Source organism: Pan paniscus, chromosome 17 (genome assembly GCF_029289425.2).
Source record: "Pan paniscus chromosome 17, NHGRI_mPanPan1-v2.0_pri, whole genome shotgun sequence".
NCBI lineage: Eukaryota > Metazoa > Chordata > Mammalia > Primates > Hominidae > Pan > Pan paniscus.
In genome coordinates this window covers 63495827-63523472 of record NC_073266.2, presented here as the reverse complement: position 1 = coordinate 63523472, position 27646 = coordinate 63495827, and the positions used below count along the sequence as shown (strand labels likewise).

At 44.7% G+C, this 27646-nt stretch overlaps 2 protein-coding genes and 1 non-coding gene across 5 annotated transcripts in view; all 3 read left to right on the top strand.

Moving 5' to 3' along the window:
• The first annotated feature begins 113 nt into the window (after positions 1-113).
• On the top strand, positions 114-14490 carry ATP5F1A (ATP synthase F1 subunit alpha). The gene is made up of 12 exons (XM_003830193.4): positions 114-508; positions 3529-3607; positions 6781-6950; positions 8632-8805; positions 8897-9063; positions 10372-10520; positions 11137-11288; positions 11397-11621; positions 12135-12242; positions 12372-12516; positions 13983-14133; positions 14274-14490. Exons 1-12 carry the CDS (start codon positions 449-451, stop codon positions 14353-14355), a joined length of 1662 nt encoding a protein of 553 aa, XP_003830241.1. The 5' UTR covers positions 114-448; the 3' UTR covers positions 14356-14490.
• TRNAK-CUU (transfer RNA lysine (anticodon CUU)) lies at positions 9252-9324 on the top strand. The gene has a single exon. It is a non-coding gene; the product is annotated as a tRNA-Lys (tRNA).
• Positions 14491-14638: 148 nt separating the features above from the next.
• The window catches only part of PSTPIP2 (proline-serine-threonine phosphatase interacting protein 2), a 100631-nt gene continuing 87623 nt past the window's right edge, over positions 14639-27646 (top strand). For 2 of the 3 annotated variants that reach the window (XM_034943607.3, XM_008955630.4), the window contains exon 1: positions 14639-16715. In XM_034943607.3, the coding sequence (XP_034799498.2) occupies positions 16665-16715 (51 nt within the window). In that variant the 5' untranslated portion in view covers positions 14639-16664. Of the gene's footprint in view, positions 16716-26328; positions 26493-27646 lie in introns of those variants that run through there. The other variant, XM_003830197.4, reaches the window with a different exon arrangement.

Genomic DNA, 27646 nt, shown 5'->3' with positions numbered 1-27646 from the left:
ACGGTTTAACACTACCGACACTATTAATCGCCCTGGTCCTCAAGACAGCCGCGACCCCAGACGGGTGAGGCCCTCATCCTCTAGCACCGGATGGGGCCTGGGAACTGCTGCTTAGCAGATTCAGCTACCCACGTGGTCACCCGGGGCAACCACAAGGTCGACTCAAAAGACCAAAATAAATGTATAACGAATGCCAGGACCAAAGCCGGAATATATCTAATCATTCATTTTGAGGTTTAAACTTAAAAATGTTACATAAAAAAATAAGTAACCTGCCAAAAAATGCAGAGTGGCGGCGGGGGCGGGGGGGGTGGTGGTGAACGCGAGGGGCAGTACTTCCGGGTCAGGTGGGCCGGCTGTCTTGACCTTCTTTGCGGCTCGGCCATTTTGTCCCAGGCAGTCCGGAGGCTGCGGCTGCAGAAGTACCGCCTGCGGAGTAACTGCAAAGATGCTGTCCGTGCGCGTTGCTGCGGCCGTGGTCCGCGCCCTTCCTCGGCGGGCCGGACTGGTGAGCACCGAGGGCCGGCATGATGCAGGCGGCCGGGTGGGGCTGCAGGGTGGTGGTGCGCCGGCTCGGGCGCTCTCTGCAGGAGGGCGAGGGGCTGTGGCGGATGCCGCCATCTTGCACCCGTGGCTGCTCCGGCTGGACAGAGCAGGCGACACAGGTGCCCTTTTGCTCGTCACCTGCGCAGAGGCAGAATGGTACAGGGCAGACAGTTAACTCGATGGTGTCCAGAGACAGGGCCTCAAGATTCCTGTCTTCGGCTGACAGCGGCCCTAGAAGGGGGGTCTTGGGTGAAGGTCAGGGCTTGGGCGCTAGCTCTCCGAGGCCTGTTTTGAATCGGTGAGGTTCCTCTCTTTCGATTCTTAGGGTCGCGTCCCGCTGAAGGTCAGAAAACTGCTGTCAGCTCTTGTTGAAGCTAGTCAGTGGAGTCTGACATTGTGTGAAGGTCAGCAGGCCCAACATTTCACCTCTGCCTGGAGCTCAGTTTAGAGGAAAGGAATAAATGAAGGTGGTTTTTGGAATACTTACGTAGGCTTTCTCTTAATGCTGAATACGAAACGACCGTGAAAACATCCTGCAGGTGCAAAGAACCATTTCATGTGGCCAGCACTGTGACAACAGTGAAGCTGGTTTCTAAATTGTCTCTCCGGCAGAGTGTGTGCTTTGTGGCACTTGGACGTGTTTAAAGAATTTGTCCTTGAGTTTTCCACCTGGTTTTGAGTAATTTTTAGTGATGGAGAATTCAAGTAAAAGAGAACAAGGTTGGAAAATGGCTGTAAGGATTAATACCCTTCGTTATTTGTTTCCCTTGAAATTAACATGATTTCAGTGTAAACGCATTGACACTGACACTTTTTTTTTGTTTTAAAAGTAATCTCAATTTGAAAGGTGAAATAAACATGTTGGCTGTTTTGCTGCCTTAACAACCGCTGGTAGCATCTTGGGTTTCTGTTAACAAAAAAGCATTTTTAACGGTTTTCATCTAGCTCCTATGGAAGGTAGAGGCTTCAGAATTGACAGTGACCAGTCGCAGTATTACAACTTGAAGGAAGGAGAAACTGAAGGAAGTTCCAGGTGGCTGCAGGATTTGTTGAGAGAGTAAAATAAGTCCACATGCCACAACTCTTGGTTTCTAATCTAACTCCAGCATTTATTCAGTTTTTGTTTGCTTGTTTGTTTTTTTTTTTTTTTTAAGATGGTGTCTCGCTCAGTCGCCCAGGCTGGATTGCAATGGCGTGATCTCCGCCCACTGCAACCACCGCCTCCCAGGATCGAGTGATTCTCCCACCTCAGCCTCCCGAGTAGCTGGGATTACAGGCACCCGCCGTCATGCCCTGCTACTTTTTGTAGTTTTTCGTAGAGACGGGGTTTCACCATGTTGGCTAGGCTGGTCTTGAACTCCTGACGTCAGGTGATCCGCCCGCCTCGGCCTTCTGAAGTGCTGGGATTACAAGCATGAGCCGTCGTGCCCGGCCGCTTGTTGTTGTTGTTGTTGTTTTTAAGTAAAATTGGAAATACTTTGAGTTTTGCCCCTTGTAGGAAGCTGTTTATCTTAGAATTCCTGCAATTCCATTAAAATACATCTAAAGTCAAAATAATAAAAATTGGGTACCTTTAAAGGGAAAGACACTTACATTTTGTTAACAGTTGCTTTTTTTTTTTTTTTTTTTTGAGACGGAGTTTTGCTTTTGTCGCCCAGGCTGGAGTGCAGTGGAGCGATCTCGGCTCACCACAACCTCTGCCTCCCAGGTTCAAGCGATTCTCCTGCCTCAGCTTCCCGAGTAGCTGGGATTACAGGCATGTGCCACCACGCCCAGCTAATTTGGTATTTCTAGTAGAGACGGGGTTTCTCCATGTTGGTCAGGCTGGTCTCCAACTCCCGACCTTAGGTAATCCGCCCGCCTTGGCCTCCCAAAGTGCTGGGATTACAGGCATGAGCCACCGTGCCCTGCCAATAGTTGCTTTTTAAAATACTGACTGCCAGGCCGGGTGCAGTGGCTGACGTCTGTAATTCCAGCACTTTGGGAGGCCAAGGTGTGTGCATCACCTGAAGTCAGGAGTTCGAGATCAACCTGGCCAACATGGCGAAACCCTGTCTCTACTAAAAATAAAAAAATTAGCTGGGCATGGTGGTGGTCGCCTGTAGTCCCAGCTACTCAGGAGGCTGAGGCACGAGAATCGCTTGAACCTGGGAGGTGAAGGTTGCAATGAGCCAAGATCGTGCCCCTGCACTCCAGCTTGGGTGACAGAATGAGACTCCGTCTCAGAAGGAAAAAAAAAAATGTGTGTGTATATATATATATATTTATTTACTGCCCAGTCTGGGCAATATGATGAAATCCTGTCTCTATAAAAAAAATAAGTACAAAAATTAGGCTGGCCAGGTGGCGCACTCCTGTGGTCCCACCTACTGGGGAGGCTGAGGTGGGAGGATCACCTGAGCCCAGGAAGTCGAGGCTGTAGTGAGCCGTGATTGAGCCACTGCACTCCGACCTGGGTGACAAGAGTGAGACCCTGTCCCAAAAAAGAAAAAAAAATAAGCCGGGTGCGGTGCTCACGCCTATAGTTCTAGCACTTTGGGAGGCCAAGGCGGGTGGATCACTTGAGGTCAGGAGTTCGAGACCAGCCTGGCCAGCATGGTGAAACCCCGTCTCTACTAAAAATATAAAAAATTAACCTGGTGGAGGTGGCGCACCCCTGTAGTCCCAGCTACTCGGGAGGCTGAGAATCGCTTGAGACTAGGAGGTGGAGGATGCAGTGAGCCGTCTCAAAAAAACGATAATAATAAAGTACAGACTGCATTTTAAAAATATGCAAGTGTTTACTGTGTACTAGGAGCTGTATAAAAGGTTTTCACATATATCAAAAGCTACTTTCCCATTTGACATTTTAAACAAAATGCTTTATATGTAATTAGCATTTTCACCAGTACTTTGATCACACTAAGCTGGCATTTGTTTAAGCTTGTAAGTTTTATAAAGGCTTTGTTAAAAATCAAATTTTTAAGAATACTTTTGCACTAGGTCTCCAGAAATGCTTTGGGTTCATCTTTCATTGCTGCAAGGAACTTCCATGCCTCTAACACTCATCTTCAGAAGACTGGTAAGTTATTATTTCTCAGTCTACGCCGCACTTACTAGATGAAGATATAAATTATATACATCGTATAACTGTGGTGAGTTGTTTTTCATTTGTTAGTTTTTTCTCTAGTTTGTATAGACTCTCAGGTTCTTAAACCATAATGTTACCATTTAGCCCTGTCATGGTTCTCTTGTTATAGTCAAATGAACTACTGTTACATATTTTTCTTTTGATATTAGTACGGCTTCTTTGTTCTGGTAATGGCCCTTGGGTAGAAACAGAAAGAACATACACTAGGTAATGGAATCTTTGTGACCTCTGGAAGACTTCCTTTTTCCTTTTCTAAAAGGCATTAGAAAAAATGTAAGTTCTTATTGATAGGTTTTCTTATTCTTTTTCTTTTTTTTTGAGACAGAATCTTGCTCTGTCGCCAGGCTGGAGTGCAGTGGCAAGATCTCGGCTCACTGCAACCTCTGCCTCCTGAGTTCAAGCAATTCTACTGCCTCAGTCTCCCGACTAGCTGGGATTACAGGCATGCACCACCATGCCTGGCTAATTTTTTGTATTTTAGTAGAGACAAGGTTTCACCGTGTTGGCCAGGATGGTCTCGATCTCCTGACCTCGTGATATGCCTGCCTCGGCCTCCCAAAGTGCTGGGATTAAAGGCGTGAGCCACTGCACCGGTCCACTGATAGGTTTTATTTTTTCAAAGGCAGTAGCTACTAGATATTTGGCAATCCGTGAACTTGCACATTACAGATGCAGTAGAGAAGTGGGGAGGCGAGCATAGGAAGACACTATAAGTTGGGGGATTTCTTTGGAGATGAGTATTTGGACTTTTAAAATAAAGGTTAAATATATATGTGTGTGAGAGTGTGTGTGTATATATATGTGTGTGTGTGTGTATGTGTACACACACCCCCACGTTCAGCATATATGTTTTTCTTTTTTCTTTTTTTTTGAGATGGAGTTTTGCTCTTGTTGCCCAGGCTGGAGTGCAGTGGCATGATCTGGGCTCACTGCAGCCTCTGCCTCACGGGTTCAAGTGATTCTCCTGCCTCAGCCTCCCGAGTAGCTGGGATTACAGGTGCCCACCACCACACCCAGCTAATTTTTGTATTTTTAGTAGAGATGAGGTTTCACCATGTTAGCCAGGCTGGTCTCGAACTCCTGACCTCAGGTGATCCGCCTGCCTTGGCCTCCCAAAGTGGTGGGATTACAGACATGAGGCACCATGCGTGGCCTCCTTTTTTTTGAGACTCTGTTGCCCAGGCTGGAGTGCAGTTGCGCCATCTCAGCTCACTGCAACCTCCACCTCCCAGGTTCAAGTGACTCTCCTGAGTCAGCTTCCCTAGTGGCTAGGATTACAGGCACGCACCACCACACCTGGCTAATTTTTGTATTTTTAGTAGAGATAGAGTTTCGCCATGTTGGCCTGGCTGATCTCAAAGCCCTGACCTCAGGGGATCCGTCTACCTTGGCCTCCCAAAGTGCTGGGATGTTTTTTTGTTTTGTTTTGTTTTGTTTTGTTTTTTGAGACAGAGTTTCGCTCTGTTGCCCAAGCTGGGGTGCAGTAGCGTAGTCTTGGCTCACTGGACCCTCCACCTCCTGGGTTTCAGTGATTCTCTCCTGCCTCAGCCTCCCGAGTAGCTGGTATTACAAGCATGCACCACCACAGCTGGCTAATTTTTTTTTTTTTTCCTTAGTAGAGACGGGATTTTGCTGTGTTGGCCAGGCTGGTCCAAACTCTTGGCCTCAAGTGGTCCGCCCGCCTCCCAAAGTGCTGGTATTACTGGCGTGAGCCACTGCACCCAACCCCTGTATGCTAAGATGAAGAATACCACCTATACTACCCTGTGTGCCTTGAAAGAGAAAGACACTTACACTTTGTTAACAGTTGATTTTTATTTTTTATTTTTTATTTTTTTGAGATAGAGTCTTGCTCTGTCTCCAGGCTGGAGTGCAGTGGGGCTATCTCAGCTCACTGCAACCTCCTTCTCCCAGGTTCAAGTGATTCTCGTGCCTCAGCCACCCAAGTAGCTGGGATTACAGGCATGCACCACCATGCCCGGCAAACTTTTGTGTTTTTAGTAGAGATGGGGGTTTCACCATGTTGCCCAGGCTGGTCTCGAACTCCTGGCCTCAAGTGATCCACCCCCTTTGGCATCCCAAAGTGCTGGTTTTACAGGCATGATCTACCGTGCCTGGCCAACAGTTGGTTTTTAAAATATGTTTTTATGGAATTTAGCCAAAAATTCAGGTTTTAACATAGTTACAGATTTCTTAGAAATTAAAGGAGAACATTTATTTTAAGGGTTTTACTTAATTTGATTAGCTTCTTGTCTGGTTTACATTTGTTTTGTGTGGACTTTTTTTTCCTTAATCACTTGGTTTTATTTTCATAGCTTTTAAAAATAGAATCTCGTGTTACAGTGTAGAATATATATATATAATTTTTTTGTGTGTGATAGTCTCACTTTGTCACCTATGCTGGAGTGCAGTGACACAATCTTGGCTTACTGTGACTTCCACCTCCCAGGTTCAAGCAGTTCTCCTGTCTCAGCCTCCTGAGTAGCTGGGACTACAGGCATGCCCGTGCCCAGCTAATTTTTTTTTTATTTTTAGTGGAGACGGGGTTTCACCATGTTGGCCAGGCTGGTCTCGAACTCCTTACCTCAAGTGATCTGCCTGCCTCAGCCTCCTAAAGTGCTAGCATTACCACTGTGGCTAGCGTGAGCCACCGTGCTGGGTCTGTAGAATATATTTGGATTATTATGATCACAAAACTAGTTTTTTGTTGTTGAGAAATGGGCTTTGAAAAGATTCGAGGACCAGATTTTTATTATTATTATTATTATTATTATTTTGAGATGGAGTTTTTGCCCTTGTTACCCAGGCTTGAGTGCAATGGTGTGATTTCAGCTTACCGCAACCTCCGCCTCCTGGGTTCAAGCGATTCTTCTGCCTCAGCCTCCACCTCCTGAGTAGCTGGGATTACAGGCATGCGCCACCATGCCCAGCTAATTTTGTATTTTTAGTAGAGACGGGGTTCTCCATGTTGGTCAGGCTGGTCTCAAACTCCTGCCCTTAGGTGATCTGCCTGCCTCAGCCTCCCAAAGTGCTGGGATTACAGCTGTGAGCCACTGCGCCTGGCCCAGATTATTTTTTTAATTGAATTGAATTGTCTTCCATAGGGACTGCTGAGATGTCCTCTATTCTTGAAGAGCGTATTCTTGGAGCTGATACCTCTGTGGATCTTGAAGAAACTGGGCGTGTCTTAAGTATTGGTGATGGTATTGCCCGCGTACATGGGCTGAGGAATGTTCAAGCAGAAGAAATGGTAGAGTTTTCTTCAGGCTTAAAGGTAAATTATAAAATAAGATTTTGGTGTTTTAGGATCTAAGTCTTCTCAGTTATTCATTTAGTGATTCAAAGATTGTATCAGATTTTTAAAAAACTTTGTCTTAATTTGCCTCAGATTTTTTTCTTGTTATTATCATAGATTGTAAAGAGAATAAACTTAAGGATTTGAATTAGCCAGGTTTTTTTACTCTAGGGACTGATTTATACATAACTTGTAGCCACTGGCTCCAAAATATAAAATTGAATAAACTTTCACCCCAAATCCAAGAAGTTTAAGTCTGTTCTATCTTGCTGTTAAGATTATTTTATACAAAAGCAAAGCATTTGATAACTTCAACAAAATTTTTCTGGTGGAAATTGGAAGTCCGTGACTTTGTATTTCTAGTGAGTAGACATATTGTTCAAAGGCGAGTTTTGGTGTAGCTATCAGAAGCTCTCTAATGTAAGTCTACTTTGTATTGGGTTGAGCCTCATCTGTCAGGGTATGAGAAATAAGTTGTAGGAGTTAGGGAAAGCAGAGGATGACATCTGGATAAACTAGAGAGAGTGGAACTGTCTAGTAGGCATGCAGATATGGGAAAAGATAGTCTTGATACTCTTGGTAATGTCTACTACGGAAAAAGAGCCACTTGATGTGGAAGAATAATTACAGAGCCCAAAGTTATCATTAGCTGTAAGACATTGGCCAATTTAGCATCTTCAGTGTACAGTATTTATCTTTGAAAGGTGAGGTCGAAACAGATTAATTCTGAGTTCCCCTTTTAGCTTTTGAAATCCAAGTGTCTAGAACAGTACTGTCCAATAGTATTGGAAATACGTAGTATTCTGCAGTGATGAGAATACATCTGTGCTGTTTAATATGGTACCTACTATACTATCACTATTAATCATGTAAAATGTGGCTAGTGTGACAGGAACTGAATTTTTAATCTTTTAAATTTGACAAATTTAAATAGCCACATGTGGTTAGTGGATGCTGTATTGAACATCAGAGATGTAGGTTAAAGTTTTTGGATCTGTAATGATATTCCATGATACTCCAAGTACTTCTCCAGAGTTTTCATTATTGACCAGACTATTCCTGGAATAGCCTTTTTGCTTCAGACATGATTTAAAGATCTAAAATATAGTTTTAATGATGAGAGATGATTTGATGCTGTTATGTTATGAAAATTTGTATTTGATTGGTTACAGTTAGGTAGCTTTTAATTTCACTTTCTACTAACTCGAAGAGTACAGGTTTTGATTAATTTTTGAAACTGTTTATGGAGCTTCTCACACATAAATAAGATGATAATCAAATTTGTCTTAAGATTTCCATTTGGCCTTCATCACTTTATTTCATACTGATCACCCAGCCCAAGAATCATTGCCAAAGAAAATGCAGTGGAAAAAAGCTTATTAACCTGTCCAATTTCTTTGCTTCTGTAATAGTTATTTGAGGATATGATAGTGAGCATATTAGGCTTATCAATGTGCTGTCCTAAGATTATTCAAAATAGCAATTTTAAAAGTCTTAATCAGAGAGGGTTGTTTGTTAGTTGGAAAAGTACTCAAGAATAAACCAGGTGAAAAGGACAATACTGCTCCCCCCACCCCCGAATATTTTCTTATGTAGTATTGGTGTATGGGGAGGAGTGCCCATTCAGCTTCATTGATGTTCAATTGTGTCTTTTGTGCAGGGTATGTCCTTGAACTTGGAACCTGACAATGTTGGTGTTGTCGTGTTTGGAAATGATAAACTAATTAAGGAAGGAGATATAGTGAAGAGGACAGGAGCCATTGTGGACGTTCCAGTTGGTGAGGAGCTGTTGGGTCGTGTAGTTGATGCCCTTGGTAATGCTATTGATGGAAAGGTAGGTTTAATGTTTGTTAGATATAGTTGCAGCTTCTAACAAACATCAAAACTGATTATGCTTAGGGTTTTTCTTTTTATTTTTTTAACAGGGTCCAATTGGTTCCAAGACGCGTAGGCGAGTTGGTCTGAAAGCCCCCGGTATCATTCCTCGAATTTCAGTGCGGGAACCAATGCAGACTGGCATTAAGGCTGTGGATAGCTTGGTGCCAATTGGTCGTGGTCAGCGTGAGCTGATTATTGGTGACCGACAGACTGGGTAAAGACTCAAAAGCATATTAAAAGTTCTAACTAAAATTTGCTCAATGGAAGGATTATATTTTAGTCTTGGAATGGTAAATGGTAATGGGGACATTAGAATCTAATACGAGGATTAATAGTAAAATTTCAGCTGGGAAGTGAAGGGGGCCAGCTGCTCCACACCTGTGGGTATTTCTCATCAGGTGGGACGAGCTAGCTCAGTCGGTAGAGCATGGGACTCTTAATCCCAGGGTCGTGGGTTTGAGCCCCATGTTGGGCACCAGATGAAGGGGGCCAGCCCCTCCACACCTGTGAGTATTTCTCGTCAGGTGGGTTGAGAGACTGAGAAAATAAATAAGACACAGAGACAAAGTATAGAGAAAGAACAGTGGGCCCAGGGGAACGGCGCTCAGCATACGGAGGACCCATGCCGCCACTGGTCTCTGAGTTCCCTCAGTATTTATTGATCACTATCTCTACTATCTCGGTGTGGGGGATATGGCAGGACTGTAGGGTTAATGGTGGGGAGAGGGTCAGCAGGAAAACGTGAGCAAAGGTCTCTGTGTCATAAATAAGTTTAAGGAAAGGTGCTGTGCCTTGATGTGCATGTAGGCCAGATTTATGTTTGACTTTACACAAACATCTCAGTGCAGTAAAGAGCAGTATTGCTGCCAGCATATCTCACCTCCAGCCATAGGGTGGTTTTCTCCTATCTCAGTAAATAGAATGTACGATCGGGTTTTACACCAAGACATTCCATTCCCCGGGACAAGCAGGAGACAGATGCCTTCATCTTATCTCAACTGCAAAGAGGCTTTCCTCTTTCCCTAATCCTCCTCAGCACAGACCCTTTACGAGTATCGGGCTGGGGGATGGTCAGGTCTTTCCCTTCCCAGGAGGCCATATCTCAGGCTGTCTCAGTGGGGAGAAACCTTGCACAATACCCAGGCTTTATTGGGCAGAGGGCCCTGCAGCCTTCCACAGTGCATTGTGTCTCTGGGTACTCGAGACTGGAGAATGGCGATGACTTTTACGAAGTATACTGCCTGCAAACACATTTTTACCAAAGCACATCCTGCACAGCCCTAAATCCGTTAAACCTTAAGTCAACACAGCACATGTTTCTGCGAGCACAGGGTTGGGGCTATGGTTACAGACTAACAGCATCTCAAGGCAGAAGAATTTTTCTTAGTACAGAACAAAATGGAGTTTCTTATGTCTTCTTCTTTCTGCATAGACACAGTAACAGTCTGATCTCTCTTTCTTTCCCCCACAGGGAAGTCCTTTTAAGTTTAGGAAGATTTATATTTACTTTCTCTTTTTAAAGGAAAACCTCAATTGCTATTGACACAATCATTAACCAGAAACGTTTCAATGATGGATCTGATGAAAAAAAGAAGCTGTACTGTATTTATGTTGCTATTGGTCAAAAGAGATCCACTGTTGCCCAGTTGGTGAAGAGACTTACAGATGCAGGTATTAAAAGAAATTTAGTCCCATTGCTATTATCTTAAGTCCCGTTGCTGCTGATTGTAGAATAGCTTCTACTTAATGAAGGCATATTTTAATTACTTCCTAATGGGCTGAACTTTTTAATACAAATCAGTAGGTAAAATAATGTAAAACAGTAGTACATTTAAAGGTTTTGTTGGTTTCTTTAAAGTGGAAGCTGTTTGATTCTGATTAACTCTTTTTTTGTTGTTTGAGACGGAGTTTCACTCTTGTTGCCCAGGCTGGAGTGCGATGGCACGATCTCAGCTCACTGCAACCTCTGCCTCCTGGGTTCAAGCGATTCTCCTGTCTCAGCCTCCCGAGTAGCTGGGATTACAGGTGCATGCCACCACGTCCGGCTAATTTTTGTATTTTTAGTAGAGACGGAGTTTCCTCATATTGGTCAGGCTGGTCTCGAACTCCTGACCTCAGGTGATCACCCGCCTAGGGCCTCCCAAAGTGCTGGGATTACAGGCATGAGCCACTGCGCCTGGCCTGATTAACTCTTAATGGTAAATATTTTTAGCACTTGGGTAATTTTTATAGTAGCCTCCAATTTAAAACCACAATATTGATAAAATTGTAAAATGTATTTTCTCAGATGCCATGAAGTACACCATTGTGGTGTCGGCTACGGCCTCGGATGCTGCCCCACTTCAGTACCTGGCTCCTTACTCTGGCTGTTCCATGGGAGAGTATTTTAGAGACAATGGCAAACATGCTTTGATCATCTATGACGACTTATCCAAACAGGTCAAAGGAAATAAATTTTTAGAATCCATTTATTTGTACTGAAGTAAAAGTTCACATATGCAACTTCTATTTAATAGGTTAACTTCACAAACCTATTCTGTACCATAGGCTGTTGCTTACCGTCAGATGTCTCTGTTGCTCCGCCGACCCCCTGGTCGTGAGGCCTATCCTGGTGATGTGTTCTACCTACACTCCCGGTTGCTGGAGAGAGCAGCCAAAATGAACGATGCTTTTGGTGGTGGCTCCTTGACTGCTTTGCCAGTCATAGAAACACAGGCTGGTGATGTGTCTGCTTACATTCCAACAAATGTCATTTCCATCACTGACGGACAGGTATTATTTTAATGATTAAAATAAATGTTAAAAAAGATTTGGATAATTCTAAGGCATTGGTTGAGACTAATGGTATATTGACTGATTTGCTAAATGCATTTTACTTTTTATTATGGAAAATTTCAAATACATAGAAAAGTTAGGAGAATGGCATAGTGACACCCCATGTATCTGTCACCCAGTTATTTCATAGAGTAGCGTGTTTCGTTCTAGTTTCATTTTTAACCACTACTGTTCTCCCTTCTAGATAATTTTGAATCAAATAGAAATTATATCACTTCATTTGTATGTATTTCAGTATAAATATGTTGCCTATTATGTTTTTTTCTCATCTCATGCACATCTCCTAATTGCAGCAATAAAATATACAGGTCAGGTCGTGAAAGATTTGGGGTACTGATGCTTTGCATTGTTGGGTTTTGAGTTTCAGCTTTTTGGCATAATGACTTAAATTTGAAGATAGTTGATTTCTTACTTTAAGCTTGCTAGCGTGCGTATTTCCTTACATTATAGATCTTCTTGGAAACAGAATTGTTCTACAAAGGTATCCGCCCTGCAATTAACGTTGGTCTGTCTGTATCTCGTGTCGGATCCGCTGCCCAAACCAGGGCTATGAAGCAGGTAATTTTGCATCACTTTGGCAGTAAGGGGGCTATCATTAGATTAGCATCTTAAGGTATTAATATATTAACTATATTTGTATAGTGCTCTGTGTCACTGAGTTACAGTACAGTAATTTCTGTATTTCAGGTGGCAGGTACCATGAAGCTGGAATTGGCTCAGTATCGTGAGGTTGCTGCTTTTGCCCAGTTCGGTTCTGACCTCGATGCTGCCACTCAACAACTTTTGAGTCGTGGCGTGCGTCTAACTGAGTTGCTGAAGCAAGGACAGTATTGTAAGTTGTTCTTTTCATCATTTGGTCAGGTTCCTATTGTGTATCAGGGTCTTCCCAGGCCTACAGAGCTGCATCACATATCACGGCCTGTACTACGTGTTGTTATCTGTTATCTTTCATCAAAGGCACTTTTACTTAAACTACATTTGTTTTTTGATTTTTGATTTTTTTTTTTTTTTTGAGACGAAGTTTCATTCTTACTGCCTAGGCTGAAGTGCAATGGCGCAACCTTGGCTCATTGCAACCTCCACCTCCTGGATTCACGCGATTCTCCTACCTCAGCCTCCTGAGTAGCTCGGATTACTCAGGCGTGTGAGCCACCACGCCCGGCTAATTTTTGTATTTTTAGTAGAGACAGGGTTTCACCATGTTGGCCAGGCTGGTCTCGAACTCCTGACCTCAGGTAATCCACCCTGCCTCAGCCTCCCAAAGTGCTGGGATTACAGGTGTGAGCCCCTATGCCCGGCCCTGTATTCTGTTTTTTAAAGAGAGACAGTGTCTTGCAGTGTCACCCAGGCTGGAGTGCAGTGGTGCCATCATAGCTCACTGCAGGCTTGAACTCCTGGGCTCAAGCAGTCCTGCAGCCTTAGCTTCCTGAGTAGCTAAGACTACGGGCATGCACTGCCATGCCTGGCTAATTTTTTTGTATTTTGTAGAGACAGGTTCTCACTATGTTGCCCAGGCTGGTCTTGAACTCCTGGCCTTATGCCATCTTCCCACCTCTCAAAGTGCTGGTATTATAGGCGTGAGCCACCATGCCCGGCCTCAAACTATCTTTCTTTTTTTTTCTTTCTTTTTTTTTTTTTTTTTTTTTAATACAGAGTCTCCTTCTGTCACCCAGGCTGGAGTATATTTTTAGTAGAAATGGTAAAACCTCTACCATTTTGGCCAGGCTGATCTCGAACCCCTGACCTTAAGTGGTCCACCCGCCTCAGAGTCCTAAAGTGCTGGGATTACAGGTGTGAGTTACCGTGCCCGGCCCAAACTACATTTCTTATTATCATTTGAGTGTAAATGATAGGGGCTTCACAACCAGGAAAACTTAAGTATATTTAATGTCTTCCTTTCAGGAATTAAGGCCTGTTAGAGTCCCCTCCCCCACTTGGCTATATGAATGTATAATTTGGCAGATTTAAAAGAAAGTTAATACGTTTTTATTTTGTCAAGTCATTTCAGCAAAATATTTATACTCAAAACAGTATTAACACTGTCAGATTATAAACAGTGCTTATGGACTATACTGAAAGATTATGCCTCAAGCCTTGAAAATATAAGAAATAACTGTTTTCTGTCGGGGGAGGGAGGAAGGATTATTAAGTGGAGTTCTAGGTCATTGATATTGTGAAGAATAGATAATTTACAGGGACATGTTAGGAATTGGAGAAAAAGTAAGTTTTCCTGACCTTGGTAACATGGCATTCATTTCTTTGAGCAACTCACTTGGCATTCTTCTTGTATCTTTTCAGCTCCCATGGCTATTGAAGAACAAGTGGCTGTTATCTATGCGGGTGTAAGGGGATATCTTGATAAACTGGAGCCCAGCAAGATTACAAAGTTTGAGAATGCTTTCTTGTCTCATGTCATCAGCCAGCACCAAGCCTTGTTGGGCACTATCAGGTATGAATGCAATTGTTGGCATCTTTTTTTAAAGTTATGTTTAAGATATGAAGTTAAAATTATTTTCAAATCTGTAGTTAGGCTAGTCATTAAAACTTTTTCCAGGTCAGAACTTACGACCTGCTTTTATTTCCAAATAGGGCTGATGGAAAGATCTCAGAACAATCAGATGCAAAGCTGAAAGAGATTGTAACAAACTTCTTGGCTGGATTTGAAGCTTAAACTCCTGTGGATTCACATCAAATACCAGTTCAGTTTTGTCATTGTTCTAGTAAATTAGTTCCATTTGTAAAAGGGTTACTCTCATACTCCTTATGTACAGAAATCACATGAAAAATAAAGGTTCCATAATGCGTAGTTGTTTTCTGTCATTTGTGTTATTCTTTAAAACCAAGATCAAATTGAGAAATTGGTAAGCAAATGCTTCTTGATCTATTTTAGTTGAATATTGGTACAGTCAACTGGGCTAGATAATTCAAGGCTGAGCTCTTTGTAATTTTTTTTTTTTTTTTTTGAGACTGATTCTCACTCTGTCACTGAGGCTGGAGTGCAGTGGCACCCTGTCGGCCCACTGCAACCTCCGTCTCCAGGTTCAAGCAATTCTCTTGCCTCAGCCTCCCACGTAGCTGGGATTACAGGTGCCCACCATCACGCCTGGCTAGTTTTTTAGTATTTTTAGTAGAGACGGGATTTCACCATGTTGGCCAGGCTGGTCACGAACTCCTGACCTCAGGTGATCTACCTGCCTTGGCCTACCTACCACAGTGCTGGGATTACAGGTGTGAGCCACCGCACCCGGCTGCTCTTTGTAAGTTTCTAGAGTACTTTGTGTTTAAGAGAAATTCCTAAACTGGATATATGTGGCAGGCTGACAATACTGAAGAGCATAGCTGGCTTCTCTGCCCAGAGGATGTACCTGCATAAAGAGGTACTGTAGGCAGGAAAATAATAGGACAGTTAAAATTCTCAGGGAAATGAAAAAATTGCTGGAACAAAAGCTGAGAAGATAGAATGCATAGGATTATGAAAACTTGTCAATATCTCTTTTGTTTGTTTTGTGACAGGGTCTCCATCTCTCTCACCCAGGCTGGAGTACAGTGGTGTGATCTTAGCTCACTGCAGCTTCTGCCACCTGGGTTCAATTGATTCTTCCACCTCAGCCTCCTGAGTAGCTGGGGTTACAGGCACATACCACTACGCCCAGCCAATTTTTCTACTTTTTGTAGAGGGAGGGTGTTGCCATGTTGTCCAGGCTGATGATGAACTCCTTGGCTCAAGTGATCCTCCTGCCTTGGTCTCCCAAAGTGCTGGGATTACAGGTGTGAACTACCATGCCCGCCCATCTTTTAATATTTTCACAGCTACTTTATTTCCTCTGTTACTAGCTTTTCATAGCCTTTGCTCATTCTTACTGCATTAAATTTTTTTTACTGATTTATTTATTTTTTTGAGACAGAGTCTTGCTCTGTCACCTAGGCTGGAGAGCAGTGGCATAATCTCAGCTCACTGCACCTTTCACCTCCTGGGTTCAAGCGATTCTCCTGCCTTAGCCTCCCAATTAGCTGGGACCACAGGCCCATGCCACCACACCCGGCTAACATTTTGTATTTTTAGTAGAGACAAGGTTTCACCATGTTGGCCATGCTGCTCTTGAGCTCCTGACCTCGTGGTCTGCCCGCCTCAGCTTCCCAAAGTGCTGGGATTACAGGTGTGAGCCACCACGCCCAGCCTACTGATTTATTTATTTATTTACTTTTAATTTTTCATAGCCTTTGCTCATTCTTACTGTGTTACCTTTTTTTTTTACTTATTTATTTATTTATTTGAGATGGAGTCTCTGTCGTCCAGGCTGGAGTGCAGTGACCTGATCTTGGCTCACTGCAACCTCTGCCTCCAGGTTCAAGCAATTATCCTGCCTCAGCCTCCCAAGAAGCTGGAACTACAGGCACCCACCACCATGCCCTGCTAATTTTTGTATTTTTAGTAGAGGCGGGGTTTCACCATATTGGCCAGGCTGGTCTCGAACTCCTGACCTTGTGATCTGCCTGCCTTGGCCTCCCACAGTGCTGGGATTACAGGTGTGAGCCACCACACCTGGCCTTTTTTTTTTTTTTTTTTTTTGAGACGGAGTCTCACTGTCTCCCAGGCTGGAGTGCAGTGGTGCGATCTCGGCTCACTGCAAGCTCTGCCCCCTGGGTTTGCGCCGTTCTCCTGCCTCAGCCTCCCGAGTAGCTGGTACTACAGGTGCCTGCCATCACGCCCAGCTAATTTTTTTTTTTTTTTTTTGTATTTTTAGTAGAGACGGGGTTTCACCATGTTCGCCAGGATGGTCTCGATCTCCTGACCTCGTGATCCACCTACCTCGGCCTCCCAAAGTGCTGGGATTACAGGCTTGAGCCACCGCACCCGGCCTCATTTTTTTTTTTTTTTTTTTTTAACTGATATATAAAGGCTTTTGTCTGTAAGGGTCATACATGGTCATGTTCTAAAATATTTTTCCTAGGGTTCCGCCTTGCCATTTTATTTTGTTGATGGGGATTTGCTGTACCGAAACTTCATTCTTATCCATCTCTCTGTCTCCAGTAAGTCAAAATATATTTACATATGTGGGCTCCAATATCTTTGGTAGGAAAAGGAGAGTTCTTAAAGTACTCATAAGTCCTTTTCAGTACTTAGAGGAACACTAAACTTGATAGCAGTTGGTCATTTCTGATCAACTCTTGCTTTCTAGCTACTTGAGAAATAACTTCTAGATCTAATTTTCCTTTTCTGAAATAAGGAAGTTACTTTTAGTTAGAAGGTTCTGCACATTTCGTTTTTTTTTTGTTTTTTTTTTGAGAATTTTGCTCTTGTTGCCCAGGCTGGAGTGCAATGGCACGATCTCGGCTCACCACAACCACCGCCTCCTGGGGTCAAGCAATTCTGCCTCAGGCTCCTGAGTAGCTGGGATTACAGGCATGCACCACCACGCCTGGCTAATTTTGTATTTTTAGTAGAGATGGGGTTTCTCCATGTTGGTCAGGCTGGTCTCAAACTCCTGACCTTAGGTGGTCCACCGGCCTCCCAAAGTGCTGGGATTACAGGGGTGAGCCACTGCGCCCGGCTTGTTGGAGCATTTTATACCTAGTGTCAGTGGTGATTACTACTTTGGAGAAAAATACTTTGGCTAATGGATTGGAATTAATTTATTACTGGGAGTTTGTATTGTTTGTTTGTTGACTGGATCTCGTAGCCCACTCCTGGCACGTAAATGCTCAATAAACTTCTCAAATGAAGACAACCATGTTTGTCCATTATAAATCAAATTCCAAATGTTAACTACTGGTCTGGTCTGATGAGATTTTTTTTTTTTTTTTTTTTTGAGACGGAGTTTTGTTTTTGTTGCCCAGGCTGGAGTGCAATGGCGCGATCTCGGCTCACTGCAACCTCCACCTCCTGGGTTCAAGTGATTCTCCTACCTCAGCCTCCTGAGTAGCTGTGATTATAGGTGTGCACCACCATGCCTGGCTAATTTTTGTATTTTTAGTAGAGACAGGGTTTCACCATGTTGGCCAGGCTGGTTTCGAACTCCTGACCTTAGATGATCCACGTGCCTCGACCTCCCAAAGTGCTGGGATTACAGGCGTGAGCCACTGTGCCTGGCCCACGCCAGGCACAGTGATATTTAAAAATGTGATTTTTAAATATCACATTTAAAAATATGTGATATTTTTAAAGAATATGATAGCCCAGGCGCAGTGGCTTACGCCTGTAATCTCAGCACTTTGGGACGATCACTTGAGCCCAGGAGTTTGAAACAGGCTGCAGTCAGCTATGATCACGCCACTGCACTCCAGCCTAGGTGACAGAGTGAGACCCTGACTCTTAAAAAAAGTTGTGCTAGAAGACTTCAAGATCTCCCCTAAAACTGTATAGTCCTTTCCCTGGTGTTTTTGCTGAGCTATAGAGTCCAGCCCTTTCTGTTACAGCAATGAACCATGAGATTCAAATACTGCTTTTTACTAAGTACTTACAGACTTAATGACATAGGAGACCTCATAGGCACCTGGCTGTTTTTAACCAGGCAGGCCTAAATACACTGCCCAAGTGGCCCTTCTGTGTGGCAACAAAATGGCTGTCATAAAATTGTATCTGTGTGCATTTATCTTATCACTGGGGGTGGTGAACATTTGAGAAGGCTCTTGACCTTTGAAATGTGAAGTTTTATGGCTTTCAGACTTGTATTTTAAAAACTATTTGTTAACTGTAAGGTCTTGTCTTTTTTGCTCTCCTGAAAGTCTCTTAGCGTCTCAGCTCTATAATCTATGATTGCAAGAATATTAAGATAAGCATATCTGAAGTAGTACTTAGTTCAGCTATTAATTGAGCATTACCTATGAGATGAACACTTAAAAAGGATTCAAAGATGAGTAAGACACAAAAGGACTCCATCAGTAACTTACCTAACCTAGGAGTAAGGAGGAGGAGGGAGAACAAAAGACCAATTCATCATGTCTTGTAAATACTGTATAATTACTACATAGAAATACAAATAAGATGGAGTAACTAACCACTACAAAGTGTCATTTGGATTAAAAGATCTATGTTTAATGTTAGAACTAGGAAAGAATTTATGGGGGAGTTGGCCTTTGGCAAGAGTTATAAGGCTGCCGGACTTTTGACTTACTTCATGGGATGGATGTGACAAACCAAATATTGGTCATAAACCATTTTAGCAATTTAGGACAGTTGCTACCCAAACACTCACTCATCATTTGGATTATTTTAGCCCTTCCATGATGATCCATAGATTGCAGAGCTTTTAATAATGGAAGCTTTAAGGACTCAGGGAAGACCAGGTGGCCATCTAGGCTCTCCATGAGTCCCTGCTTAACACTGGATTTATATTCTTTTTTTAAAAATTTAAAAATATTTTGTACAGCTAGGGTCTCACTCTGTTGCCCTGCCTGGCCTTCAGTGATCCTCCCACCTTGACCTCCCAAAGCACTAGAATTACAGGCATGAGACATCATACCTGGCCTGTATCCTCCTGACTACCAATTTTGTTTCTCTAATTCAGGTGCATAGCACTATTTATTAAATTGGCTTTCACAGGTAATATGACTTGGACCATAAGTGTTCATTCAAATTGCATATATAAACAATTTCAGTTCTGGCTAATTCGGCATGAAAATATGGCAAATTATTTTCTTGATATTCAATTAGTTTTTATCCTGTTTATATTACCAGTTTCATAAACCAGGCAGTCTCTTCATTAGAGTTCTGAGACTTCTTATCCAGTCCAAATAATATGATCCTAAACTTACTGGAAGCCAGTATTCAAGAGTGCTTGTCAGGGTCCATTCCATCCTTTTCATGAATCTCCTTGTTGTTGTTTTTTTGTTGTTTGTTTTGTTTTTTTTATTATTATGCTTTAAGTTTTAGGGTACATGTGCACAATGTGCAGGTTAGTTACATATGTATACATGTGCCCTGCTGGTGCGCTGCACCCACTAACTCGTCATCTAGCATTAGGTATATCTCCCAATGCTATCCCTCCCCCCTCCCCCCATTCATGAATCTCTTTGAAGACACACTTTAGGATTTTGCTTGCTTGCAAAGAGCTTTTAGAAAATGTGTTGGATCTAAGCACTTAACTGTGGAAATGACTTGAGATGGTCATGGTTAAAGACACAGTTGACAAATTTGGTTATTTCCGTGCCTATAATAATTTAATATAATTACCATAATTACATGATAACATACCAAGACATACCAGAATTTTAGGAATCTAAAATAATTTTGGAATATGTATAACAACACATCCATAAAAATGTAACTCAAGGAGACCACCTGGCCAACATGGCGAAACCCTGTCTCTTCTAAAAATACAAAAATTAGCCAGGCATGGTGGCATGCGCCTGTAGTCCTAGCTACTTGGGAGGCTGAGGCGGGAGAATTGCTTGAATCCAGGCGGCAGAGATTACAGTGAGCCAGGATCATGCCACTGCACTCCAGCCTGGGTGACAGAGTGAGACTCCATCTCAGAAAAAAAAAAAAAGATAAATGTAACTCAAGGTCAAACATCATTCCTTATTTGTCAGTGCTTCTTATGTTGTTTGTTTGTTTATTTATTTTTTGAGATGGAGTTTCGCTTTTGTTGCCCAGGCTGGAGTGCAATGGCACGATCTCGGCTCACTGCAACCTCCAGCTCCCAGGTTCAAGCAGTTCTCCTCCCTCAGCCTCCCGAGTAGCTGGGATTACAGGCATGCGCCACCACACTCGGCTAATTTTGTGTTTTTGGTAGAGACTGAGTTTCCTCATGTTTGTCAGGCTGGTCTCAAACTCCCGACCTCAGGTGATCTGCCCGCCTCGGCCTCCCAAAGTGCTGGGATTACAGGCGTAGGCCACTGTGCCCAGCCTGCCATGGAATTTCTAAGTGGCATGGCTAGTTCACTGTACCGGGGCATTCTGACAAGAGTATGGGTTCCTCCCCAAAGCAAAACCTATGACTCCAGCTAGCAGTGTTAATGCTGTGTGTGGGTGACCACTGATGGGCAGAGAGGAGACAGCAGTGCCTCACAGATCTGAGTTGCATGGGAATCTCCATTCAGACCCAGGGTTGGGGTCTGGGTTAGGTAGGAACTCCTGCCACTTGTTGGTGACATGGCCCTAAATAGGGCTCCGAGATTAGGTTATAAAAATAATATGGCCTCTGTCTGAGTTTCTTTCTCAGATCCCTTGCTCTGGGGAAGGCAGGTTGCCATGTTGTGAGCAGCTTTATGACAAAGCCCATGCCACTATGACGTTTACCTCAGGCAAACAGCCAGCAAGCAGCTGAAGACAACCACAGGAGTAGCTCAAAGCAGATTCTCCAGTTCCTGGTGGGGCTCAGGCCGACTGCAGCCCCACCGACAGCCTGTCTACCACTTCATGAGTTGCCCTGAGCCAGACTCACACAATTCTAAAATCCCTAGCCCTGAGAAACTGTGGGCAATAATAAATATTTCTTGTTTTAAGCTGCAATTTTTGAAGTAATGTATTTTGCAGCAATAGGTAATGAGTACAGGTTGGGTGGGATGATTTCTTACTTTTTGAAGTCAGCAAGTCCTTGTAACTACAAGATAGGTCTGACTGCTCCGAGGTTCTTCCAAGTCACATCTGTGTTGCACTGATCCTGGATGGGAAAGGGATTTTAGGCAAAACAAGCAATGGAAAAAGTGACAGGACGTCAATACATAGGGTTGTATAGACATGAAAACAGGGCCCCCAAAAATCTAATTAAATACAAATTAATTCAGTTAAATCAATGTTTATTGAGCACCTATGATGTGCTAGGTAGCGTGCTAGGCTGTGAAATACAGAGCAAGACATGTTTGCAACAAAAATGGCAAATTGGTTAAAAAAAAAAAAAAGGAACAAGACTTTTGGCTGGTCCAGTGGTAGTGAATTATCAGAACTTACTAACATTAGTGTCACTAAAGTTGATGTACAGTCCCCTACTGCTAAATTTGACTGGCTTTAAAAAAGAAAACTAACAAAACTTCTAGAGATAAATGGGCAAAGGACAAGGACAATTCCCAAAAGATGGCATAGCCTGAAAAAACATGCGTATGAAAAACCTGATCAAGTAGTAATTAAAACCATGCAAATTTAAAGCATAATGAGAGCGTTTCCATGATCATATAACAAGGATTATGAATGATGTTATCCAATGTTTCTGAAAAGGCAGGGACACCGCTGTACACTGCTGAGAGTATAGACTGATACAACTTTTGTGGAAAACTATTTGGTAATATATTTCAAGACCCTTAAAAATATTCATATTCTTTAACCTGTAATTCCACTATGAGTAATTTTTTTTTTTTTTTGAGATGTAGTCTCACTCCATTGCCCAGACTGAGTGCAGTGGCGTGATCTCAACTCATTGCAACCTCCGCCTCCCAGGTTCAAGTGATTCTCCTGCCTCATCCTCCCAAGTAGCTAGGATTACAGGCGCCCACCACCACACCCAGCTAATTTTTGTATTTTTAGTAGAGGCAGGGTTTCACCATGTTGGCCAGGCTGGTCTCGAACTTCTGATCTCAAATGATCCACCCACCTCAGCCTCCCAAAGTGCTGGGATTACAAGCATGAGCCACTGCACCCGGCCTCCACTATGAATAATTTTAACAATGATTTATATAAAAGATATTTATCACAGTAATATTTCCAAAAGCATTAGGGAAATGCTAAGTACATATTGGTATATCCACTTGATGGGAAGTTATGCAAAAATTAAAAATGATATTGATGAGTTTTCTTTGGGTTTATCATAAACTCACAGAGTATAAATTCTAAGGTCCAGAAGGGCATGGGATGAAAAGTAGGGCTCTCTTCTGCTCTCTCCTATCTCTCAGGCCCCAGATCCCCACTTTAGAGGGGACCATTGAAAGTGTGTGTGTGGGCCGGGCCCGGTAGCTCACACCTGTAATCCCAGCACTTTGGGAGGCCCAGGTGGGCGGATCACGAGGTCAGGAGATAGAGACCATCTTGGCTAACACAGTGAAACCCCGTCTCTACTAAAAATACAAAAAATTAGCTGGGCGTGGTGGCAGGCGCCTGTAGTCCCAGCTATTCGGGAGGCTGAGGCAGGAGAATGGCGTGAACCCGGGAGGCGGAGCTTGCAGTGAGCCGAGATGGCACCACTGCACTCCAGCCTGGGCAACAGAGCAAGACTCTGTCTCAAAAAAAAAAAAAGAAAGTGTGTGTGTGTTCTTTTTTCTTCTCATTCTAGTGACAGCTTGTTTTGCCTTTTGTTTTTCACTTATTAATATATCTGATGATTGTTCCATATCAATACGCAAAGAGCTTCCTCATTTTTTATGCTTGAATATGATTTCATTGGATCGATATATGACAATATATTGAGCTGGTACTCCATGGATGGACATTAATTATTTCAAGTCTTTTGCCAAAATAACCACACTGCTATGAACAACTGTGTCATCTTTTACTTTGCATATGTGAGAATATATTTGAAGGGTAAGTTTTTTGACATGGACTTAATGGGTCAAAAGATAGGGGCATTTTACATTTTGATCACATGGCCAAATTTCTCTTCAAAGATATTTTTATTTTATTTTATTTTGAGATGGAGTCTCACTCTGTTGCCCAGGCTAGAGTGCAGTGGTGCAAACTCAGCTCACTGTAACCTCCACCTCCCAGGCTCAAGCGATTCTCCTGGCTCAGCCTCCCGAGTAGGTGGGATTACAGGTGCTGCGCCACCTCCGCACGGCTAATTTTTGTATTTTTAGTAGAGACAGGGTTTCACCATGTTGGCCAGGCTGGTCTCGATCTCCTGACCTCGTGATCCACCCACCTCGGCCTCCCAAAGTGCTGGGATTACAGGTGTGAGCCACCCTGCCCAGCCCTTCACAGAGATTGTCAATTTTTATGTGCAAGATTGTCTGCTTATAAAGTGGCCAGCCCTGTATTCTATCAAACTTTTTGTTAGAAAAAATACATTGGTGATTTTAGAAAATACTTATGAAATACTAAGTTAAAAAAGCAAGACTCAAAATTTTATGTACAGTAAGAACTTATTCTTGCAAATATATATTGTTGAAAGAGATTATGCCAAAATATTCACAGCGATTATCTTAAATGTATTATTTGTCTTAAATATATTAAATAATTTCATTATTTCATAATTGCTATAATAATATTGTTTAATTTTGTTAGTGTCCTAGTATGTTTTCTGTTGCTTATAACAGAGTATCTGACATTGGGTAGTTTATAAAGGAAAAGAATTTATTTCTCACAGTTATGAAGGCTGAAAAGTCCAAGGTTGAGGGGCCGCATTTGTGCCAGCCTTCTTGCTGGTAGGGACTCTGTGGCATGGGGTGTAACATGGCAAGGAGGTTGATCGTGCTAGCTCAGGCCTCTCTTCCTCTTCTTCTTCTTTTTTTTTTTTTTTTCTGAGATGGTGTCTCACTCTGTCTCGCCCAGGCTGGAGTGCAGTAGCACTCTCGGCTCCCTGCAGCCTATGCCTCCTGGGTTCAAGCGATTCTCCTGTCTCAGCCTCCCAAGTAGCTGGGACTACAGGCATGTGCCACCACACCCGGCTAATTTTGTATTTTTAATAGAGATGGGGTTACATCATGTTGGCCTGCCCGGTCTTGAACTCCTGACCTCAGGTGATCCACCTGCCTTGGCCTCCCAAAGTGCTGGGATTACAGGCATGAGCCACTGTGCCCAGCCATCTCTTCCTCTTCTTATAAAGCATAAAGCCACCAGTTTCATCTCCTGATAACCCATTAATCTACTAACCCATTAACCCATGAATGGGACTAGTGGCCCTCGTGACCCAATCACCTCTTAAAGACCCTACTCTCTCAATACTGTCTCATTTCAGATTAAGTTTCAACAAGAATTCTTGGAGGGGGCAACATTCAAACCACAGAAGTTAGTAAAATATCCTAAATATATCCCTTGGATATAGCACACACTTTGTTTGTTTTTTTACTCACAATACCTGCCCCAGAGATGAGCTGTTTGCGGAATGAAGAATATTTTCCAGCAGCGTGGATGACCATTTGCAATTAAAAACTTTGTCACCAGATGGCGGAAGAGGGTTAAAATTCAGGGAGCTTAGAGTCTGAGTCGCGAAAATCAAGCACAATGTACTGTGAGAGCTTGTGAAACGTTCTAATAACTTAAAATTATACATGTATTAAAAATTAAAATGTGACAATTAGAATTGTATCTAAACTATTTTTCCAGAATATTTAAAACTTCCAGGAAAAACCTTAGTGGTGTCTTCAGCTCTCCCGCTTCTATGTCCCCAGTTAGTGCCATTTCTTACCCCCTGCAGTTAAGCCTAGCTTCCTAGTGCCTACCACGTCCTCTGCTGCCCCTCGATGGTTCTGCCAGGCTTCTCTGCCTTCCTTCTAATCTCACTGCTTTCAAAGGATATGAGCAAGTAGGTAAATGGATGCATCCCTTGGAGATGCTTGGTGGCTGGAGGCCACCTCTCCGTCTTTGCAGTTGTGGATGACTTTATTGGTGGGAGTTCATCTGAGTGGGGCTGGTGGCAGTTTTATGGAGCAGAACTTGTTCCGGGTGCTTCACATAATTCTAGCAATTGCCCTTTCACTGTGTCTGGGTGTAGCTAGAACCTGCTCCAGGGGTGAATGCTTGCTTCTCCAGGCTGGGCTGGTGCCAGTCTTGGCAACCTTGACCTTTATCCTCCCCCCTTTGAGCACCTATTCCTCTGCCCAGGATGGATCTGCCCCAGGAAGGATGTCTGTCTTTGCATCTGTTTAGAAGGGCAGAGCTCTAACCTTGAGCTCTTCATCCCTTAAATAAACTGTGATCTTGGGCAAGCCATTCAACCCCTCTGGGCCTCAGGTTGGGCTTCGGGCCTGTCGCACCAGGCAGTACTTTGTCATAAGCCCTGCATTACTATTAAAAGTAATGGCAAAAACCGCAATTACTTTTGTACCAATCTAATACAATGCAGAGAGGGGTCTGACCTGCCCTGGGGTTTTATTTGTGAGGGTGGAAGAGTGGAGGGAGAAGAAGGAATCTTGGGCCCCTCTTGCTGGGGTGGAATGGGCAGGGAAGGGTCTTGCCTTCTGAGAATGGAAAGGGAGTCAGAGAGCGGCTGAGCTCCTGGAAGCCCTGTTAGGACACCACCAAGTGACTAGAGTCAAGGGGAAACAGCAGAGATGACCTCTCCATGACATTTTAGACTAAAACGTGACCCCATTCATTAAAAACACCTGCAACAACAAAAAGTAAAATAAAAAATGAACCGTCCCCCAGGGCCTGATCTGCAGCAGGTGCCGGTGGGGCCCGCCGTGACGCCAAGGCGTCTGCGGGAGTTGTCGGCCCCAGGCCTTCTGTAGCTTAAACCGGGTCCTCGCGACCATCTGATCAGATCCCGTCTATCATCCCGCAGAGCCTGGATTTCGTGCGGTCCAGGGGGCCTTGTGGGCAGGAACCCAAGCCAGGACCAGTTATTTCCAATCCCCAAAGACTTCCAGAAGGAGGCAGCTAGCTTCGGGCTGATATATTGATCGTGGCCTGACGCTGTGGGGCTTTAAATGGGCCTGGGTCCGGGTGCGGGCTGCAGCCCCTGGCCCGGTGAGCGCCGCGGGTCCCGCCCAGGTCCCGCGCAGGGAGCGCAGAGCGCCGACGGCGGCCGTCGCAATCGGGAGTGGTTTAGGACCCGGGGGCGGCTTCCCTGCGCGAGTGTGGAACGCAGAAGTTGAGTCTGCGGGGCCGCGGGCAGTGGCAGTCAGGCCTCCCCGCTCTGTGCCACCTGCGGCCCGGCTCTCCTCCGCGCCCCCACTCGCGCTGCGATGACGCGCTCACTGTTCAAGGGAAACTTTTGGGTAAGTCGTGGGGCCGACAGCGGATCGCGGGGCTCGGGACCCGGCCCGGGCGGGAGGCCAACGCGGCGGGCGTGGGGGGCGCCCCAGCTCCGGCGCCACTCGGTGACCGCGCGCCCGGGGGCTTGGCGGAGCTCGCGCGTGACGGGATCGGGGCCCCAGCCCCACTGCTCGAGGGGGCAGACCTGGAGCGGACGCTGGGCTGCTGTTCCCTCTCTGTCCCCCCGCTACCCACCGCGTGCCCGCGAGTCCCGGGGGCTCGGACTCCAGGGCCCACCCTCTGCCGCCCGCGCCCCCAGCAGCGCGTGCTCCTGAGGACGCAGAGAGCCGAGACACCTTAGAGTCAGGACATCAACCCCTCCTCTCACAGGCGAAGCAGAGACCCTTAGGGAGGCGAGACCCGTCCGGGGAGAGTCTCTGCCGGTCCCTGGAGCTGAGCCGTGAGAGGATCTGGGGGGATCTGGTGTGGGGGCTTGTGAGCTTTACCGGATTGACAACAGCAGCTGCCCCCCGGGATCGTCCTTTCCAGGAAACGTACAGCATAGAGGGCTTCCCTTTGCTGGAGCTTTCCCTGTTCGACAGCCTTGTTTCCCGAGCCCCTCCCCAGGCCATTGCCCCAGCCCTTCCGTCCAGGCCCCATAGCGGGGCTGATGGTGTGGGAGACCCTATAAGCTGGAGGGGGTACCCCAGCCCGGTAGGGCCAGCCCAGCCTGGAGGGAGCAGGTCTGCCTGTCCCTCTCCTCTGTCTAGTCCTCTTCCCTCTGTCCTCTCACTCCCCAGGTGCCCCTCAAGGTCCATGCCCCCTCATTCAGAGGAGCTGTCCTCATCCCTTTAAGACAGGAGCAGGAGGCCGCACACCTCGAAGTTGACCGCAGCTGCCAAGGGGCCCTGACTCCTTACTGGGGCTCCTGCTTGCCTCCCCCCACCCCCCACCCAGGTAGCTTCACAGCTGCCTAGATGGTCCCTCTACCCCACGTGGGCTGCAGGGTAGAGAAACCTGGCTGGGGACCTCAGGGACACAGTTGAGACTGTGCCTGTGAGTCCCTTCACTGGAGTTTGTGAGGTCCTTCTGGGGCACTACTCACCCTAGGGTGCAGGGTGGTGGCAGCCTCACAGAGGAACCAAGGGCACCACAGCTGGCTCTCACGGGAGGCCTG